Source organism: Megalops cyprinoides, chromosome 13, assembly GCF_013368585.1.
Source record: "Megalops cyprinoides isolate fMegCyp1 chromosome 13, fMegCyp1.pri, whole genome shotgun sequence".
NCBI classification, from domain to species: domain Eukaryota; kingdom Metazoa; phylum Chordata; class Actinopteri; order Elopiformes; family Megalopidae; genus Megalops; species Megalops cyprinoides.
The window spans coordinates 30,936,994-30,958,339 of record NC_050595.1 but is presented as its reverse complement, the minus strand read 5'-3'; the positions used below and the strand labels follow the sequence as shown (position 1 = coordinate 30,958,339).

At 38.1% G+C, this 21,346-nt stretch overlaps 2 protein-coding genes across 2 annotated transcripts; both read left to right on the top strand.

Moving 5' to 3' along the window:
• Window positions 1-224: 224 nt before the first annotated feature.
• Window positions 225-4,301, top strand: LOC118787787 (guanylyl cyclase-activating protein 2-like). Its single transcript, XM_036543469.1, has 4 exons — window positions 225-434; window positions 863-1,012; window positions 2,027-2,138; window positions 3,203-4,301. Exons 1-4 carry the CDS (start codon window positions 237-239, stop codon window positions 3,340-3,342), a joined length of 600 nt encoding a protein of 199 aa, XP_036399362.1. The 5' UTR covers window positions 225-236; the 3' UTR covers window positions 3,343-4,301.
• Window positions 4,302-12,532: 8,231 nt separating this feature from the next.
• On the top strand, window positions 12,533-16,719 carry LOC118788185 (guanylyl cyclase-activating protein 2-like). The gene is made up of 4 exons (XM_036544087.1): window positions 12,533-12,739; window positions 13,268-13,417; window positions 13,808-13,898; window positions 16,604-16,719. The coding sequence occupies exons 1-4, from the start codon at window positions 12,545-12,547 to the stop codon at window positions 16,717-16,719; spliced, it is 552 nt and encodes a 183-aa protein (XP_036399980.1). The 5' UTR covers window positions 12,533-12,544.
• The last annotated feature ends 4,627 nt before the right edge of the window (window positions 16,720-21,346 follow it).

Below are 21,346 nucleotides of genomic sequence, written 5' to 3'. Positions count from 1 at the left end.
GTCAGTGGATTGCGTCTAAAATAGGATTTTCAGGTTCTAAAAATACTAGACATCTAATACGTTAAGTGAACTCTTAATCACGATGAATACAATGTTGTGTCGTTGTTGCAGTGGCAAGAGAGTAAAGCGCTAAAGCACCACAATGTTGTTAAGGCATTTATCTTTTTTCAGTTAACAAATAGGAGACTTTAGAATGCGTGTTACCAGTCTTTGGAGAACTGATAATTGCTGACATCATGGGTCAAGCGCAAAGTGACAATCAAGAAGAAGTCGCATTACCTGCGATTCAAGATCTTTATAAGAAATTCGTAATGGAGTGTCCGAGTGGATCTTTGCATTTACACGAATTCAAGAAAATCTTCGGTGTAAGCAGCGGACCCTCTGCGGAATCGTTATACATGGATAACTTATTTAGGTCCTTTGACATGAATCAGGTATGGTTTGATACAGCTGTATGGCCTATGTTTAAGGAAAATAGTTCGTTGCTCTCCAGGCGTAATTATGAGCACGGAGTGATCCATCTGCATGGAACTCCAACAACAGATACGTACTTATTCTCGTATTCCCTGGCGTGCACACGCGAAACTTCAAGACGTAAAGTCACTGGGCTATTTTAAGTGATTAGTCTTTATATTCAACCCATCGTAAAAGTACGGGAACCGACTAGAATGTGCATTACAGCAAACCTAATGCACAGAAATTATTTAGTATATAATATAGTAATATCATACATTTAGTCGCGCTCATATTGATGCATGCGTTTTTGTGAAGTCTCACAATCCTAGAAATGCAGGTAATTTATAGACTACTTCTTAAATCAAAATCTGATTGTGATGATTTAAGTTGTATTTCCCTATGCTAGGACAACACAATAGACTTCATTGAATATGTGGCCGCTCTGCATCTGGTACTTCGGGGAAAGCTGGAAGATAAGCTAAAGTGGTCTTTCAAGGTATTTGACAAGGATGAAAACGGTCGCCTTGATAGGCGCGAAGTGAGACGTGTAGTGAGGGTAAGATACAGATTTATTTATATTACTGTAATCCCTGCAGAAACGCCAATGTGTAAAGTAGGCACAATTCTTGTTTGTTTCTTTGCTTAAAATCTCTGCCTCCAGAAGCAGGAATAATAATAATAACAGTTATTATTATTATTATTATAAATAAATAAATAATAATAATAATATGTACATTGACTTGATTTATGGTCAGTTGTGTTTAACTGGCCATTTTTCATTCACCTCCTCACAAAACATTACAAATCTTTTACTGAGTCTTGGGAATTGTCTACTTTAATTAAACAGTGGGATATTTAAATTGGTTGTCTGTGGTTGACATAACAGTGTTATTTCAGAAATATGCTATAAGCATGGAAATGACTGAGAGGAAACTGCTGTAATTCTAAGCCATTACTGACTACAGTTGCACCAACTCTGATAAATCTGATTTTAGTAATTAATCAATTGATAAGGAGAACTCTGTGTGGTAGCGTTGCTGTAGCTGGAGACAGGATGATTGTGGAGGCACGGGCACAATTAGTCACTGCCAGAAGAAGTAATCCCTGTGGATCAGGGCACAACTTGTACTTGGCAGTAGAGGTGTTTAGTGAATCTGGATTTAGTGAATCCCTGCGTTTGGGTCATCCCTTGGTAAAATGTGATAGCTGTGGTCACTATATACACAGAAGGAAGACATGGAATTGTGTTGAACTTAGCCCCTCATAAAAGAAGTAATGAATGGGGTTTAAACTTTAAAGCCTTCATAAATCAGGTTAAAGGTGTCTAGCCAAGGGATAGTCCTAGTTACAGCCAAACTGAATAAACTTAAAAAGTTATCACATACTGTATATGAGAATACAACAGGTTTTCCCATTGTGGTGTCAACAACATTATGGTGGCATTATATTTAGGAATATAAAGGATGAAAGAAGAGAAATTTCAAGATGGTTCCCAACAGACTGAAAATATTGCTCCTCATTCTCATCATTCCAAATCCCTATGCTTTTCTCCAACATTTACTGTTTATAGATCATCCATAAAATCAAGCATGGTACAATTACCGATACAACTGGGAGCAACACACTTACACCCGAACAAGTGTGTGACCGAATCTTTGAACTCACTGATGAAAACAAAGATGGTAAGTTGTTAAAAAAAAGGCTTGTTGCTTTTATTTCTTTTCAGGTCAGTGTTTAAAATTACCTTTTAATTTCTATGTCAAGAAGCCTGATGGTAATAAGTCACCAGGTGGTAGAGGCTACACAATATCATATCCATACCCTTCAGTAAAAATGCAGCAAACGTAGCAAATATTGCACATAAATAGGTTAAAAAAAACTACATTAATTTAAGGCCAAAGCACCATTACAGATTCTCTGAGACTTCAATCACTACTGTACATATTTTTTGTTAATCAATTCCCAAAACACCTAATGACCCGTTTATGTACAGCATGTTTGTATACTGCTATGCTCTTTAATGTGACATTTATGACCCACCATATGAAATGATGCATTAGATGCAACTGGAACATTTTTGTGCCTACATAAAAACAAAATCATTTACTGTAAACCCAAACCATCTGTGGCAAACAGTGAGGCTATCTGTAAAACCTCATTGTTTTCACAATTTCACAACTAATTTGTGAAATACCTTCAAATGATGTATTTAATCAAATGAAATGTAATAGAATAAATAAAATAACTGCCTTTTCGTATGCGTATTCCAACCAAAAGATAGCTTAGGAATGTAAGACGCATATGGAAATTATATTTTTGTGTTGTAGCAGAGTGGGCAAAACAAATTAAGTAATTTTCCCAAAAAATGTTAAAATTACACAGATGTATTTAATCAGTACTTACAGACATCTTTTGGCATCTTAACATATTATGAGCATGTACATTTGTCTTCAGTTTGTAATTAAAAGAGTTTTGACATTCAATTTTTCTCTTGCTGTTCAAAGAAAAAATGTCTAATTGCTTAAAATGAGTGGTATAGTAATTGTCAAGAAAGAGTAAAACGCTTGTAGCAGAGTTGTTAATGGAGTGGGCCTGTATTGTGTCGATTGTGCAGAGTATAAGTGGAAGTACTGAGCGAAGTCAAGGAAAGTGTGGGACTTATAGACAAGACAGATGTTTAATGTTGATGTACAGAGATCACGTTTAAAAACACACATTTTAAAAATATTTCACTCTGCTTTTTCAGGACAAATTTCACTTCAAGAGTTCCTAGAAGGTGCCCAGAGGGATGAATGGGTCATGAACTTCCTAACGTTAGAAGTGAATCCCACCAGCTGGGTAATGGACCAATGGAGACAAAACAACAAAAAGAAAGAACTGAAGTAAAGAGCAGACATGACCAGTAAAGCTACACAATGGAGGACTTCCAGAAATGTACCACAGATTGCATCTTGAGAACAATTATTTGATGATGTTATAATTAATTAAAAAAAGCAGAGTTGAATCTGGTAATAAAATAACCCTAAAGCTGGCTTATACCTGATCCTCATGGTAATAAATGGAAAATGCAGGTGACCTTTGACCTGTCCTGGCAAGCCTCAGCATCATGGTGCTTTGCTGATATCATCAGACTCAAAGGAACTGGGTGATGTCTGTATGGTTGTGGAAGCAGGACTTCCATATACATAATTATCAACAAGAACCAGGAAGTTTCATTTTGTACAGAAAATTACAAAATGATGATTCAATGCATTGTTGTAAGGATGTAGTCAGATACTAGTACTGCTATGTTTATTTTTGCATGTCCAACTTAAATTCTTTCATGGCAAATCAAAATGTTTGGCCCATTCATATTGATGTGAGGATAGTGTCATTGGTATTTGATTTTTTCAGGTTTAACAGACAACAGATACAGTAGCTAAGGGATTGTGGTATAGTTATCCCACATTGACAGGATATAGATCATGTAACCATATAGTTATACAAGCTGTACTGAGAATACTGGATATTGCTCTAATAGCCAAGCTGCACTTGTTGAATGGCTTTGTGATTTCAGAGCCCACCCTGATTTTGCACATTCCACCCACAGTCAGGTTACACAAATGGCCTCATAGTGCCTGCCAGGTGATTGGTAGGCAGTGTACAGTATTGGAGACAGACTGAGCTAATGTCTCTACATTGACTGGAATGCTGTTGATAGAGGTATGCTTCCTCCAAACTAGTCTCAGTCACCATAATTCAGTTACTAAAGGCACAAGGGATCAAATACAGGCACAGGCATTCTTAAATTATATGTCTGTTCTTTATGTTTGTCCAGTCAAAAAAGTGTATACATCTTTTTTAAATCCATCCATCTCAGGAGATGACTTATTGTTGTTTCATGAATATAAAAAAGACAGTTTAAAAAGCTAACATTTTGTACAAATGCTGTAATATCTATTTTTGTAAATGATTGCTTATGGTTTGTGAATGTGGCTAGTATGAAAAAAATCAAAGTAATATGAAGTGTTGCTTCCAAAGACTGGTTTACAATGTCCTTATGTACTCTCTATTCAGCTGATGTACAGTGCCTTAGGTTCACTTTTTCATGTTGACCTTACCTCTTAACTCGAGAAGCTAAGGACACAGCTCCTTAGATAACCCCTAAAAGGATTAGACTCTACACACTGAAGTTTAGTATTTACATAAAGACTATTTTAGGCACATTCTAAAGCTGAAATGGGGATTAAATGTGTGGGGTTTTTTTTTTCATTTGAACTTTTGTCAACCCTTACTAATCAGTGATCAAAACTCATACATTCCCATGAATGTATTTTCCTGCTCTGGTTGCATGAAGTCAATTACATATCTGAGGATAACAATTCTATTTTATAAATTGAGCCATTTATTACTATTGTAAATAAAATGTCCCTAAATAATCTGGTGCTGTTTGATGTTGCTTTATCATAAAACATAAGCCTACCATTTTAAGTCTATTTTTGTTTGTAATCAAGAAAGATTACAAACAGTACAGATTACAAATTTGCATTTATTCATTTCACAGATGATCTCATCCAGAATGATTTATAAATTAGGGAGCATTCAGTGCATAAATGTAACCCTTACAGGATGTGCTGATAACCTGCAGTGCATGCCCATGTCTTCTTCCAGCCCCAACCTACTGCACTTACTGTAGTTTCACTTATCCTAGTCTTACGAGGCTTAATCCTAAATCTGGCCCGAAAATACCCTCTCTGCTTTTCACGACTCCTATTATGAAAGGGGTATTATACACTAAAGAATACACAAAGAGTACACAAAGAAAGGATTGTGGGAAAGCAGGCAAGAGAATCAGTTCATTCTTCGAACAATATACTCTCCTTAAATATAGCTGCACAACATATTCAATACCATTATGATCTCGATTCTAAGCATCTTTTCTGGTTCATGTTTTTGTTTAAACTGAGGGCCCATTAAGTGTTTAGCCTTATGGATATCCTGGCATGAAAAAATATATTGTGGTGCTTAGCAAAAAGTAATACTACATTCAATCCAAATTTTAATTAATTTTGTTAGTACCTTATAAAATATTATGCAGAAGATTGAATAAGTCACCAAAACGTCTTGCACAATTACAACTGTGCTCAGTAGACCTGTTGTCCACCTGACTCCTAACCTAAAACAGAAATACATTGGAAGATGTTCTACAGTACTTGTAAGGTTACGTTTCCATGCCAGATGTTTCTGTGCCAGACTTTACCACATAACCCAATCAACACAATGCCCAGTAAAGCATGGATTAACATTACAATCTTACTAATGCCTAGGTATGACTGAGTGGAGAGGATTTACATTGAGTCAATGTGGGAAGAAATAGACCTTATTGGGAAAGCTGGGGGACAAGCTGACTACACCAAGCACTTGAAAACAGAACAGTTCTTTGGACATGGTATATATGATCTTTTAAAACAGTATTCGTACCATTATTATCAGAACAGAAATGTTTTTGTATTGCTTTGTTTTTGTCACACCTGCTCCCAGTCAGCGATCTTAGCCATGCCCAGCTCAGCCCTGCTCAACCTCACCTGCTCATCAAGTACACCTGTGACCTGTGATACAATCAGTTCCTGGCTACTTAAGGACTCAGCTTGTGTTGCCTCATGTGAGGTATTGTTTGTTGGAACTCTACCAAGCCTGCACGCTGCCATTCTGTGTTTTGACTGCTATTTTTGACCCTTGCCTGCTCTTTGGACCTTGCTCATGTTTGGATCTGTTTTTGTACTGCTAACGTTACTGACCAGTTTTCGTCCCTGACTTCACTCTGCCTTTCGTCATTAAAGATTGTTGACTGCTCTTGGATCCCAGTCTGTTTTCATTACAGTTTTGGAGGAACAGGGAGGGGAAAAAGAGAAATATGGGAAGGTATAAAAGACTGAAGTGTCCTTTGATTGTACTTGGGTATCTTTTTAAAGTACTTCAGAAGATTGAAGTAAAAGTTTGAATTATTGAAGAGAAATGGTGATGGTGTGTTATTTACAGTACAAACACACACAAACAACAAAGTAAAATGATAAATCATCAGCAAAACAGTCATAACGGACTGTTCTGGGAGAATGCAGGCAATATGTACCCCTTCTTCCGCCTTATAGAAGGCTACTCACTCCCACACTGTCTAAGAGCAACAGGCCTGTCTATACACTCATACCCAATCCCCCTAATTTGACAGGAGAAGTAAAGAGTGCAGCAACCAAGGACAAAGGAACATTTAAACATAAGCTAACATAATAGTATTGTTATTATTATATTATTATAATGAGCAGTTAATCTCAGCAAATAAATAAAGGTGATGATGCTCCCCCTCACAGTAATAATTCAGCGTTCCAACCCCTAAACAGTGACATGAAGAAGCACAAGCTCCCGCTTAGACTTCAGCTACATGTGAAACCAGAAGTTGAAGTGATTAGGCCATTTCTGATGTTCTGTGAATAAATGGTGGTGATTTACAGTAAAGCTTATCCAAAATGGTAGCAATGGGCATTGAAAATTTAACACAACTGGTACCACATTATTTGGTGTTATATATGTGTGATGGAGTGCCGTCACTACAGTTGAGTATGCGCTCTGACTGCCATACCAACGAGCCTGGCTCTTTGGCATCGCTGTCAACGACGCATGTTTGGTGCCCTGTAGATCCGGGTTCGAGGCTGGGTGGGGTGACTGCTCTCGCCCTTCGCTACAAATGGTGTCAGCAGCGGGATGGCTTGCCGTGAGGCCATCGGACATGTGCCCAGTGTGTGAGCCGTATGAGGGACCCCCAGGTTTGGTTGACCCCGGAGTGAGTGACCCCAGAGATGGGTGAAGCACCAGTGAGTGGGGCACCCTGGGATGGGAGAAGTACGGTGGGTGATGCGCGAGGGACGCCTTGGTGCGTGAAGCGCATGGGCGCGCTTCCCGAAGGGGAGGGCAGTGTGACGGAGTGCCGTCACTACAGTTGAGTATGCGCTCTGACTGCCATACCAATGAGCCTGGCTCTTTGGCGTTGCAGTCAAAGACGCATATTTAGTACCCCGTAGAGTTGGGTTCGAGGCCGGCTGGGGTGACTGCTCTCGCCCTTTGCTACAGTATGTTATATAAAATGTGAAAGTAACTATTGTGTGATTAGTGGAACTTGAAACAGAGCTAGCTAAGTTTACTATGTGTCAGGGGGTACATCTAATTTATTAGCTAGGGTCGGCTTAGGGGATCTGTGGGCTGTGCTTGCCTATCCTGTAGGTGCTGCTAGGGTAGAAAGTCAGGTATAAACAAGCCCAAATAATGACATGACCTCCTTCTTTGTCCACTGCCGTGGACAGTCCTGCACAACTTGAACTATCCCTTTGAGACCTGTGCGCCTCCCGGCCCCATACATATACCTGCCCTCCTGTTTGGCCAGTGGATACGTCTTCTGTTGCATTGTCATACCTTGTTGAATCTGCCACAGCACCTCTGCCAGATATCTGAGGTGCTCTTGCCAGGTGGCACTGTACACAACAGCAGCATCAAGGTAGACGGTGCAAAAGGTATCAGTTTCCTCCAGCACACAATCCACTAGCCTCTGAAAAGTGGCTAGCAGCCCCTGCAGGACAAATGGCATAACTGCAAACTGAAAGAGGCCTTATAGTGTTATAAAGGCAGTGTACTGTCTGGCTTCTTTAGTACGGGGTGCTTGCCAGTACTCCTTACACACATCCAAGTGACTTTACTCAGATTCTTAATGATATCTGTACATGGGACAGGCATCAAAATGAGACTGTGCAACCTAATGCTGCCATCCTTTTTTAGGAACAAGGAAAATAGGATCACTGACTTGTCCTAAACATGTCAGCTAGGATGATGGCTTACAGTTCCTTCTGCTGAAGTGGGGGAAGGTATGACAAGTACAGAGCTGAAGACCATGGGACTGAGAAGAACAACTGCTCTGGATAGTCCTCATCCTCCACCACTACCGGCACCATGAACTACTGGATGCCTGGAGCCTCCTAGTCAAGAGTGAACAACACTTGGCTGGCAATACAGCTCCTCTGCTGTACGGCAAGCATTCCTGCCACCACACTGACCTGACTGGAGCTTTTAGAGTCTCAGAGTCAGGACCTAATGAAACTGCCTCAGCAAAAAAGGCCAGCAAATAAACAGGGAGAAACTAAATTAATCAATTGATTTTTATTTGGTAGAGACTAGAGAGACCTTTACATTGAGATTTTCATGGAGCACTTCACAGTGCCTTATTAGCAGAATATGAAACAAATAAAATATTCAGTCACTCTGAATGGAAACAATGTAATTATTCCCTGGCCTCTGGCAAAAGGAGCTTGAGATAAAAATGTGAGAAGAGATAAGTTAAATATCTATGAGTCAGTTAAGTGACAGTCAGTCCTCCATAGATTAATGAGGCAGGATGCTCCTTCATTGTGGTCATCATTTCAGCACTGTAGAGCGAGCCAGCAGGCCACCTGGTGTGCAGGTGGAGGAGGGAGATGAGAAGCCGTTAGAGGCATTTACAGTGTCAGCTGATCATTTATACACAGACTGGTGAATTAGAGCCGCACTGCACAAATTTGCGTCTGAACCTTAGCATAAACCATGTCAGAGTATTAGAGGAATTATCCTAAGGTTATACAATTTTCAGTATATTACATGATTATGCAGTTAATATTGTATTGCGTTAAAGTAAGCTGGTGTAATACTGTTCGAAACAAATAAAAGTCCCCATTCTTTTTACAGATAATTGATACACATGGAATAGAAGTTACATTTTGAACACAGCCTTAGTTTTTACTTTTTACTACAAGTGTGCACAAAGCCATTAATATGACAGCCATTGTGTGTTGACCAATGAATCTGGGGGGTCCTGAGTGGCTCAGCTGGTAAAAGTGCTTGATTTTCAAGCATGAGGCTGAGTCCTACGGCTGGGGTTTGATCTGAGTGGTGCTATTAGCCAATGCTGGCCAAAAGCCCGTGGCAGCGGAACAAAATCAGCCTCGATCCACTGGGGATATTGAGGAGTGTAGGTAGGCCAAGGATTTATCCTTTCCGTAGCTCTTCGGCATGCCTCACTGGATGGTCAGGCACGAACAGTCTGCCTGAATAAAGCTGTCTATGAAGTCTCTCCTCTGACTCATGTCTGTGCAATTGTGGAATGGGGACTGTGGTGTGTGAATAATCAACGGCTGACATTGTGTGTTTTAGAGGTAGGCCTATGTTTGTCTCACCCTGCCAGATTATTGTTGTCTTTTTCAGGGTAGCTTAAATGACACAGTTTGGCATTCTAAAACTGGGAAGTGGAGAAAAAGAATTGGGCATTCCAAGTTAAATTTGTAGATTCAGCCACATAATTGCCTTGTAGCCGACTGCAAGTCACTTTCTGCACTTGGCAGAAAATACATGATTGCCATCTTGGGGTGGCAGTGTCGCATGGAGGTTAAGGAGCAGGACTTGCAAACGAAACCGACTGGCACTGTTGCTGTACCCTGTACCCTGATGTCTAGATGTCTAGCTTGCTATCTACCCAACAAAGCTCCTAACAAAAATGTTCACATGCTGATACAGGTTATATCAGTCCCACCTAATGCACCACACAAAAAAGTGAAGAAAGAAGAAAGAGGAAAAAAAAAACTACAAAGGAAATTTTGAGGTCAAACTTCAAGTTGTCTTTAAAAGTAGTTACAAGCTTTGCTCAAAAGAGTATATTTGTGGCCACTGTAGTGGGGCCATTGTGATTTCAGCTGCGTGTGCTAGGTTTTGAAAGTTCAATTCATGTTACTCAATGGGATTTTTTTAAGGTAAAATTTAAATTTAAATATTTTAGGTATTCATATAAAAAAGCACAAACAACACAATCTCATACTCGGTGAAGGTATTTGCCAAGTTTCATAAGTGTCACTGAAAAGTTGCAGGGGTTACATTCAGAAAATCAGATGGAATAATAAGAAGAGGAAATAAGAAGGAATAGCAAGTTGGCTTTTAAAGCCAATTTAAAAAGAAGAACAATTAAGTGGCTTGGTCAATCGGGTCAACTTAACTTATTATTAAAACAATAAACCAGAACCAGCCTAGTCACAGCCACAGAAAAACCTCCTGCAGCAGCAGCTACACACTGTTTAAAAGGCTGCAGGTGGAGTCAGATGTGATGCATTAATAATTACTTTTAGACACAGTTTACAACCACAGCTAACCCATTTGCAATGAAACTGAATTCAGATCTGTTATTTAAAAAGATGGTAAATGTAAGTAGGTACAGGATCCCCCCCACACACAACTTACCCACCCCCCTACCCATCCCCCACATACACCCAACCAACCCAGAATGTATGAATTCACTTTGATATGATGTGATACAATACAAAATGATACATTTCAATAGAATATGACCCAACATTAATTTCTTTCTCCTCTTTCAAAGAAATGTAGTATTTAAGCCGCAGTATAATATACACCATTTAAATAATACTCAACGTTCAAAGATAACTACGATCTCTGGATTCATCCAGATGGCTGCATTAACATGAAATGCTTTCATTTCTTAATACATTCAGTGGAATACAAACATAAAACATTAGACTAGTTAAATTCAATGGAATACAACGATAAAACATTAAAATTGGATATTGGGAAGGCCTAATGAAATATAAGTTTGTAGGAGGAGCCTCTACTGCCCCCAAAACTTTATTTGTTGTGTTTGTCATACTGTTTAATTTGATTATTGTATTTGATTGACGATCCTCTGTTGTCCATGTTTCTATGTTACTAAATAACTGGTCTGTATACAATCAATTTAATTCCAAACAGCTTCTTGTCATTATCTTGTCTTTGTGTTAGTGTTTCTCTTGAACCAGACAATTAGGTAATTGGCCTGACTGCCTAATTAAAGGAGTTAAATAAATGTGCATGGATGGCAAGATTTTGTTTGAGTAGTTTGGCTCTGTGCTCAGACTTGATCTTTGTTGTTGTTGTTTTGTGTTTGGATTTCTGAGAAGCGTCAGCCAGCTTTCCTGCAATAGATGATATAAATTTAAACAGAGAAAGGCATTGTTTCCTGTATAACCCATGAATGTTTTGACAGTACATGTAAGTATTGACTATACAAACAAGAATTGCGATGTCTAGTTGCAAGGGACTTAGAACCTTATTTGTGCAAGATGAAGCGTCAGTGATACTTGAAATTAACTTCTAGGTTTGCCATTCTAACTTCCATTTCAGCTGTTAGCCAATGACTGTTCATCAATGGTCCTGATGTGCAGATAAGGAGAAATGAGATGTAAAATCGATAGGATACTGATCTTTAGGCCTCCCTCCTTCAAAATAAACTTGAATTAGTCTATTCTATTACACAGAGAAATTACCTTAATCCATGCTGTGACTTAATGTATCATTCCCTCACACTGAATGTAAAGCTGCCCAAGTGGATACCAGGTTGCTTCGGCAATGTTTTTCACCCAGAGAATCAGGCCTACAGAAAGACAGAAAGGAAAAGTGTCATGTTTCATCGTAAACTAATTGACTGTCATAAAAAAAAAAAAAAAAAAAAAAACTTATCTGAAAGTTACAAATGTCACAGAATGGGACCTTTTTCATTAAGTGTCCAAGTGTATTGGTTTAATTTCAAGCCAGGGATATGTCTTTGGAAGGAAATGAGGAGCAGCTACTGGGTAGTAGATCTTTCATTTATTTTTCCTGTTTATTTATTGCTTGGTAGTACCATGAATATACAGTACATTTTGTGGTATCATCCATAGCCTTGCATGAGATTCTGGTGCATCCTGTATATAGTATGTAGGCTCTACTGGTGATGGACCACTGGACTGTTCAGTGTTTGCATAACTTCAAAGGATTGAGGAGAAAATCAGATTGCAGGGTTCTTAAAATACTGCTCTGTTCATTTCAAGTTAATACTTTAAGTCCTGCTATAAGCGGCATAGCACAGTTTTGTATGTGGTGGAGCAGAAGAAGGATGCTGTCAAATATTCAAGGAGGTTCATACAGTGGTCATTAATCATTTCAGAGGAAAAATAAGGGGAATTTGCCTAGGTGACCCTTCAGTTCACGCTGTGGAGGACTACTTGTGGATGTAACAATGGGACAAATGCAAAGTGACGAAAAAGAAATGGAGCTGGCGCAAATTCAAGAACTGTACACAGCTTTCATGCAGGAATGCCCAAGTGGAGCTTTACATCTGCATGAATTCAAACGAATTTTTGGAGTGTCGAGCTCATCAAGAGAAGAGTCTGTGTACCTAGAGACTATATTCCGCTCATTTGACACCAACAAGGTATGTACTTTAGACAGGAGCTGTGATATCTATGAATTACTGAACATCAATAAAAATTCATCAATGCATGAAATGAAATACAGTAGGTGGAGTGTGTAGATGATAATATAGTTGGGTAGAGGTAAAAAAATACATGTTAGAAGAACTGGCATCACCGTTGTTCCTTTTAGTCAGAGTAAGATAATGATTAAGATTAGTTCTCACAGATGGGAATGCAAAGTGAGATGCTACAGAATTACATAAAGGTTTAAGATTTTGGTGGGGTTTAGGGATAGGGTTAGATTTAGGGCTATATTTTAGGTTATGTAGAAAGGTTATGTTTGGTTGTACGGTGAAAATTACTATGGATAATCCATGCAATTACATAATCAGTGCACTACTTCTTTGAATGAATGCATTAAGGAGATATGGATATGCAGTGGTTGTACTTTAGCTCCACTTAAAATCGCCTTCAGAGCTTCCCTACATAGATAAGCATAAATGGACATTGTATTTCTTAGTTCATGTTTGTTTCCTTTGTGTTTGCAGGACAATACAATAGACTTTATGGAATATGTAGCAGCGCTGCATCTAGTACTTCGGGGGAAACTTGAGGACAGATTGAAGTGGTCTTTTAAAGTCTATGACAGAGACGGGAATGGCAAGCTAGACAAGCATGAGGTGAAGCACATCATTAGGGTAAGAAAATGCCTTTTGTTTCAGTGTTCCAAAAATGGCTTTTCTCTTACTTTTTGTCTCTCTGTTAAAGTATGATAAGAGAAGGCATTCATTTACTTCTGTGCACTATAATTACAGTTGTACAGAAGTAGTCCAAAGTTATTCTGTTATTCTTAAAGCAATGCTGCATGAAAGGCTGAAAACTATTAAAACAGGTAAATCTCATTCTGGTGTACAATGTTCTGATGTTTATGTTCAGCTTTGCCACATATACATATATATATATATATATATATATATATATATATATATATATATATATATATATATATAATGAATGCATTTTATTTCATTTAAGTAATGGACATTGGTAAAACATTGATTTTCCTTTGTTTCGATCTGTGTTCTTAGATCATTTATAGAATTAAGAAAATCAATATGGAAATGACACCCAACGAAGTCTGTGACAGAATCTTTGAACTTGTTGACCAAAATGGAGATGGTAAGCTCCTTCTCCTCTTTTAATTTTCACTTGTGCTCATAGTGCATATTTGAATAGTCAATGTCATGTGACTCATGTACTTTTTCAATCCATGTTCTCAGACACTAACACAGTTAGCATAGCATTGAAATCTGTTTCCCCTGTGACTGACTGCAGTCATGTGCAATAGGGCCCTCTCACTACTCTGAAGGCCTTCATTGCCAGTGGATGGAGTTGTGTCCACCTGCTGCTCTACATTTGTGATGGGTTAATCCATGACTGATGTGTGATTGACAATGATGATGTAACCTTGTGGATTAAGTGACAGGAATTCACAGCTGCAACAGGCCATCTGCTCTCCTGGTTTACCTAATAATCCTGACAAGGTGTCAACCTGGGGTCAGGCCAGCACCAAATGCATTGCTTACATATCACTGCAAAAGCCATGATTTTGATTAAGCAGTCTTGGTAGTTGGTCAAGTGTTTTATTTATAAATAAATCATTTTACATAAGCTACATCTGTAGTACAGATGTGATAAATACAGATCCTACAAAGAAGTAATAAATAGCATTCATTAGTCTGTTACTGGAGTCTATCTATAGTAACGTCCCGGACCTTGGCTCTCTGTGATGCGCATCAAGCGGTAACCCATCCCCCACTTTCAGTGCGCACAGTAGCCTACAAGTGCAGGCCAGGGCAGATGAAAAATTGTGAGGAACAGTGTATTTCTTTAAGTATTTGTTCAATTGTTACCTCAAGGCAGAAAATGAGGAAGGGCGCCCACCGTCAATTTTTTTTTTAATTTTATTTTTACAGTATTTTTTTTTTCCTTTGAGGGTGACCAGTGCCCACCAGAGGGTGGCGCTCTAGGCGGCCGCCTATGTGGCCTATGCCTTTACCCAGCCCTGGATAGAGGTGTTGTCAAACCAAAAGAATTGTGTATGTTGATAGGGGCATACTAACCACCCAAACCTTCCTTCTTTCCTTGAGGAAATCTCTAATTTTGGGAGAGTATTTTTGGAGAGAGTATTTTGCTGAGGTTTGCTTGAAGACTCTTGAACTTGAGACTGATCTGGCTGCAAGGAGGGAAGGGAAAGATAAGATAAGAAGAAAAGGGGTGCCATGATGATCTATGCGTGACCCCATCGTAGACAGACATTCAGAGGACTACCTTTGCTGTTCCATCTAGTAACAGTATTCAATTATGAAAACAATTTCAATTAATTTCAATTCAGCATTATAATGTGTCACTTCATAAACTGGATGTAAAGACTAAGTAACCCCCACAGCACAGAGAGGTGCTGTATAGAACCTTCTGTGTAAATGCTTTTTATCCCACTACTCAAGAGAAATTTCCTTTAACAAATACTGTGAATGAAATTTACCCCATCAATCTCCCAGGAATCAGAGTATCCAGCATATGTATCTATCTGTCACATTTCAATGCTACTTTGCTGCTGTTTCTCTGTTCGCTATCTCCTCTTGTCTTAGTTCCCTAAAATTCCAAAAATAAGATTGAAAATTCAAGTGTCAGAATGCTGTACAAGACTGAAAAATCAATTGTTGGAATGCTGTACAAGACTGAAAATTCAAGTGCTCAGAATGCTTTACAAGACTGAAAATAACTTATATTGCTCTGGGAAAAGTTTGGAACGACTTCTGAATACAGTGGAAAGGCAATTGAAAGTCTTAAAGAAATGGTTTGATATTAACAAGTTATCATTGGATTTAAGTAAAACAAAGTTTATAATATTTGGTAATCGGCAAATCAATAATCAAGCTAAAATTATGATCAATGATGTTGAAATAGAAAGACTGCATGAAAATACATTTCTGGGCATAATAATTGATCATAAATTATGTTGGAAACCATATATAAATAATGTAAAAACAAAAATGTCTAAAACCATAGCAATATTAAATAAAACTGAAGATATCTTGAATCGGAAATCACTACATATATTGAATTGTTCTCTCTTAGTTCCATACATTACCTACTGTGTGGAGGTATGGGGAAACGCATACAAAACCAACACTAATCCAATTTTTATGCTACAGAAGAGAGCCATACGAATTGTAAATCGATCAGATTATTACGAACCAATCAACACACTATTTACTAACTTACATACTTTAAAATTTTGTGATCTAGTTGATCTTAAGATAATAGATAACAGATAATGTACACAGCACAAAATAATTTACTTCCTGTACTCAGAGGTTGTTTGAAATTAGAGAGAGCCAGTATGAAGTTAGGGGAAAATGTATGCTTAAAAAAAAAAACAAAGGTAAGGACAAATATAAAAAATAGATGTATATCTGTCAAAGGGGTAAACTTGTGGAAGAGCTGTGACAAGGACAAATGCATAACTGAGGTGTGATTATTATTGTGTATGAAACGTATGAAACATATGGAACTTTTGTTTTTGCTCTGTTTTGTTTTGTCTTTATATAGCCTAAACCTAGTAGAGAAAGGGTTATGTTACATAAAAGGTGTAGGTATAATAAGCTAAAGCTTCAGCCGACACCTTTTTGGACAATATTCTTTGCCTTATTGCTATTAATTTATTTCTAAGTGTATTCATTTTGTAAAATTGTTAATAAGGACCGAAATAAATTATTATTACTATTACCATTACTATTACTATTACTATAAAATTTGAGTGTTTGGAATGTTTTACAAGAAACTTGACATGAAAGAATTGTGAAATAACTCTCTTTCAGGCCAGATTTCGCTGACAGAGTTCCTGGAGGGTGCACAGAGGGACGAGTGGGTCATGAATGTACTCAAACTGGACGTGAATGCCAGTGGATGGGTCCTCGAAAATTTCAAAAAATGAGTTTGATCCACAGAAATCAAATGAGAAAATATTTGATTTAATCCCTGAAGTGGCAATTGTCTAAAACTGACAGATTGTCTGAAAGGATACCTTTGGCAGAAGGCTTGTCTGCCCTTTCAGGTTTGGTCTGGGTGACCTGTTCTGGGGTGTGAAGAGGCTTCTCGATGTCGTTTGTATTTCTGCACTGTCAGTCAGTGTGGAGATGGACTTATTCCTGGGACAGTGGACCATTGGAAACACTCATCTTTCATGACCCAGCGAGTGTATCTGAAATGCTGGTGTTAATTGAATATTCACATAGCAACTGAGTTGCACAAACTTCTTTCTATTTGTTGTATTTTATAACTCTTTATTTATTTTATTCAATTTATTCTTTTGTTGTTTTTGATTTGTGCCGGACGGTGCAGTTGTGACACTCACATTTCCTTCGGGATTAATAAAGTGTTTCTTATTCTTATTCTTATTTCCCACAGACAGAACACTGAAATGGAATTTCCAATGTAGTATTGATGTATTTGTGACAGTGTTCAGGAAGGAGGCCAGTATTAATCATAAATATGCTCATTATAAGATATTAAAATGAAACATAAGGTAATGCAGCAGAAATTTTACATGAATCCTACTTGGATAATACTACACTGTATTAAAATATCAAATATATTGATAATGTTGATTATGGTTATGTAAGTATGTATATGAGATGTAAGTACTGGCATGCCATCATTAGCACACATGCAGATCAACAATTCAGCTTCCAAAATGGAAATGGATGACCAATGTATGTTTTTATTTGTCAGTCTTTATTGAATTTTGAAATAGTTTGTATAAATTAAATTAAAAACTGGATAAGCTGTTAAGTTGAACCAAATATATTTGGCATACCCTGAAATATTTTAAAAACCTGAAACAATGGAATTAACTTTGGGCAAATATATCAAATCAGTACTTGTAAAATTTGGAGAAAGTTATTAAATATTTATAAAGAGATCTCTACTCGAAAATGGTATGTATATAGCTAATCTTTACAGACATGATTGAGAATTCAAACCATGTTCTATAAGCATAGAGCTCAGTTTTCACCCCTAGTCAACTGGAAAGCTGGCAGTACCACTAGCCAGAGTTTTGCAACTGAGTGAACAAAGAAATGTGAAACTATCAAAAAAGCATCTTTTTCCACAGATTACCTTGTCACGCAGAAAGATGTCTTGTGATTGTGTAAATGTGTGGGTTGCACATGGTAATGGTTTCATTATTTAGAAATGGAATGAAATGCTATTAAAATTAAAACTGACACTCCCTTTCAATGAAGAATGAAAAGAACAAGACTTGCATCAATTATTGAGCAGTTAAATTTTCAATATGTGGCACATGAATAAGGATACGTTCATAAAACACAAATTTGTTTAAAAACACAACGATGTTTAAACTCCTCCTCAACAGAAGGCTTTGTTTTCATGCAATGTACGAAATACCCAGTGGCAATCGGGGCGTCACCCCTACCCACACCTGCCAACATTTAGGTTTCAAAATACAGGAGGTTTTTTCCGGGGGGGGGAGGGGGGGGGGCAGTAAGACCATAGAAGATCTGGCAACTTGGGTAACGTCAGACAAACATACAAAATTTATGGATCCGTATATGACGATTATTCATAATTACGGGAGTTTCCCGGGAGAAACAACAAAACGGGAGGGCGCTGGGAGATGACTTTTGACCACAACTTTTGAATCATTGCAATGAAAAGCAAATACATTGTTTTGTGTTTATTTTTCATACAAAGTGAGATGTAATGCCAGCCCTATGTTGGAGACAATGCAGAAATTTGTTGTGATTCCAAAACCGGATTACTCGACAACGCTTCGCACAGAGAAACGAGTAGGCTATCATCAGAAAGAGTAAGTTCTGTTGTTTATTTTGATACGTTGCGAAGCGATAGGGACTTCGTGACTTATTCAACCGAGAAGCAGCAGTGTGAAAATGGTTGAAGAAATTAGTAAAGATATTACTTTGCAGAAGTTTGGTCTGTCTTCATAACGTGATTACTTTGGTATGTACAGATATGTCACTTGCATCATTACAAAGCTCATGTTCCGCTCTTACTAGCCATTACCCATTTCACTCGTAACTGTGTGTCATATACTGGCGCATGATCTCCTTGTCTGGTAGCAACTCCTTCACTATGACTGTACTGTGAGCATAAAAATGGGTGGGATGACACAATGGACATGGTATTCATGTACAGTACTGTGCAACCAAGGAACAAAAATGGTTAATAATTATATGTGTAATGAATGTTCTCCTGTATAATCTATGTATGTATGTACATAACATATTTTCATATTGTAGGAAACACAAATTTTACCTTCATTAAAGTGAGATTACATATATTTCTTGATTTGTTTTCTTTTATGTTCTTGGAGGTTATTACACTTTTTGATTTATGCTGTGAGCTGATTGCTGCCATCCAACACACAGTATCTCACAGCCATCTGAACCAGTAAATGGCTTATGGGATAATCTTATTTAGGAATTACTGACCTAATATAGGTCATGTAAGTGTAGTGGATAGGTGAGGTTAACATCTTGGCTCATTCTACAAATGGTTTCCCATTGATGATAAGTAGACTCGACCAGGACACATAGATATTAGCAATTTAAGGTGTATTTGGAGTGTTTTTACTCCCATTGTCTCACAATAGACATTCTTAGACAGTGTTCATTTTTCTTAATTACATTAGAATTAGCAACTAAAGTGTCGCATGCACTTTACATACTTTGCATACTTAGGTACATATCATTTTGAGTATATAGGAGAGATAGCCCCCTTTAGATGATGTGAAGAAGAGCCCTCACTTTTCCCCCAAAATTACCTGTTACTTGTTTAACTGTAATTGTCTTAAAGCCAGCCATTAGTTACTTAGTCTCACCTGCCAATTAAGACATATTAAATACAAGTGTGTGACTACAGAGCAGGGAGGCTGTTTGAGCTGGTTTGTGTGCTATAAGCTGGTTCCTTTTGTTTGTGGACTTTTAAAATACATTATTTGTATCTGTGAGTTCTCCTTCATCTGTTTCATTTTTTGTGAGAAGTTCCAGCCAGTTTCTCCACAGACAATAAACACCTTCATGGTGCTAGGACTAATTTCAGATAACCTTCCTGAAAGTAAGGTTTTGTGACCTTGGAATAGATATTGTATGAAGTCAGTGTGTCCCTCCTGTGCTTTGCAGTTGGTTGCAACCACACCCACATACTGGAGTGTCTTTACTCAGTATGCACGTTAGACTTGTCCCTCAGGATCACATGACCAAGCCACTGACTCAACAATAGTACTCCAATACATTTTCTCCTGTGACTGTCTCTTTATCCTCCCTCCGCTCTCCACACCCATCTGTTCTTGTCTTTCTTGTAGTATACTTTTCAGCCTCACAACAGCATTTCATAAAATTAAATAAGGTACAGAAAAGAACAAGGCACTTATGGTCACGTGAAAGCTGGAATCACAATGAGCAGACAAACTCAAAATGCTGTGCTGTCTGTTCTTGGGAGAGATTGAAGATCTCTTCAGTGCTGTTGGCTCTCTAACAGCAACATTTCTGAGGGGATGGTAGTGTTACCCAAAATGGCCAGAAGAGGGCAATCTAAGCACATAGCTGAGCTTGAACATCCATGCTCCCCCTGCTGCCTGTCTGTAAACAATTGTGTACCAAACATAGACACACGTTTATGTATCATTATCAAATATAAGTGTGTTAATGAATGTGGAATGAATGATACAATATAATATTACAGATTATATAACATTATATTGTATAGTAATAATGATTTTTTTTGGTGGGGGGCGGGGGGGTATCCCTATGAAAAAGTTTGTTACAGCACAAGTCATGGATATGTCAACACATAACATATTTTGAGAATCAACCACTGAACCTGAGCAATGCTGATTGTACTGTCTAGTAACAGTTCAGTGTCACTCCTAGAAGTAGTCCATGAAGAAATGTTTTCAAGAAAATGATCATGTTTCATTAGAAAAGTAGAGTCTGCCCTCAGTCTGCAAGCTCTGAAGTGCACACCAGGTGACCTTCACAGGCAGCTGGCTATAGCAGCACAAAGAAACCCGAGTCATTTGAAACGAAGCTTGCTGTCATCAGTCAGAGCCAAGCGAAGGCAGAGCAATCAGTGCTCACAAGGAGGGAGGGGTAAGGTTAATTTTACATGTGACAGTGCTTGCCAATTGATGAAGAAATTTCAGTGTAAATGTAACTAAAATGTAAGTTACAGATAGTTCACTAGTGGAAACACAGTCTATCTTCTTCTTTTTCATTACTATTATTATTAAGACAATTATCAATAATGAGACAATTGTGTGTAAAGTACCTTGCTCAAGCAGTGCCCCAGCAGGGAATGGAACCAAGTCCTGCTGTTTAACCACTATGCTACACTGCTGCCCAGTTCCACAAAAGGCTACTTCCTGAGCACTGAAGGGTCCAGACTTTAAAGGGGTGTACTTTTCACAGTTTTTACTTGGACATTTCCTTAATATGGCTGTCACTCAGTTCCAGTGTTAAGAATATATTCGGAAGGGAGGACTTTTCCAGTTTGGAGCAGACCCAAGGTTGATTAAGTGCAAG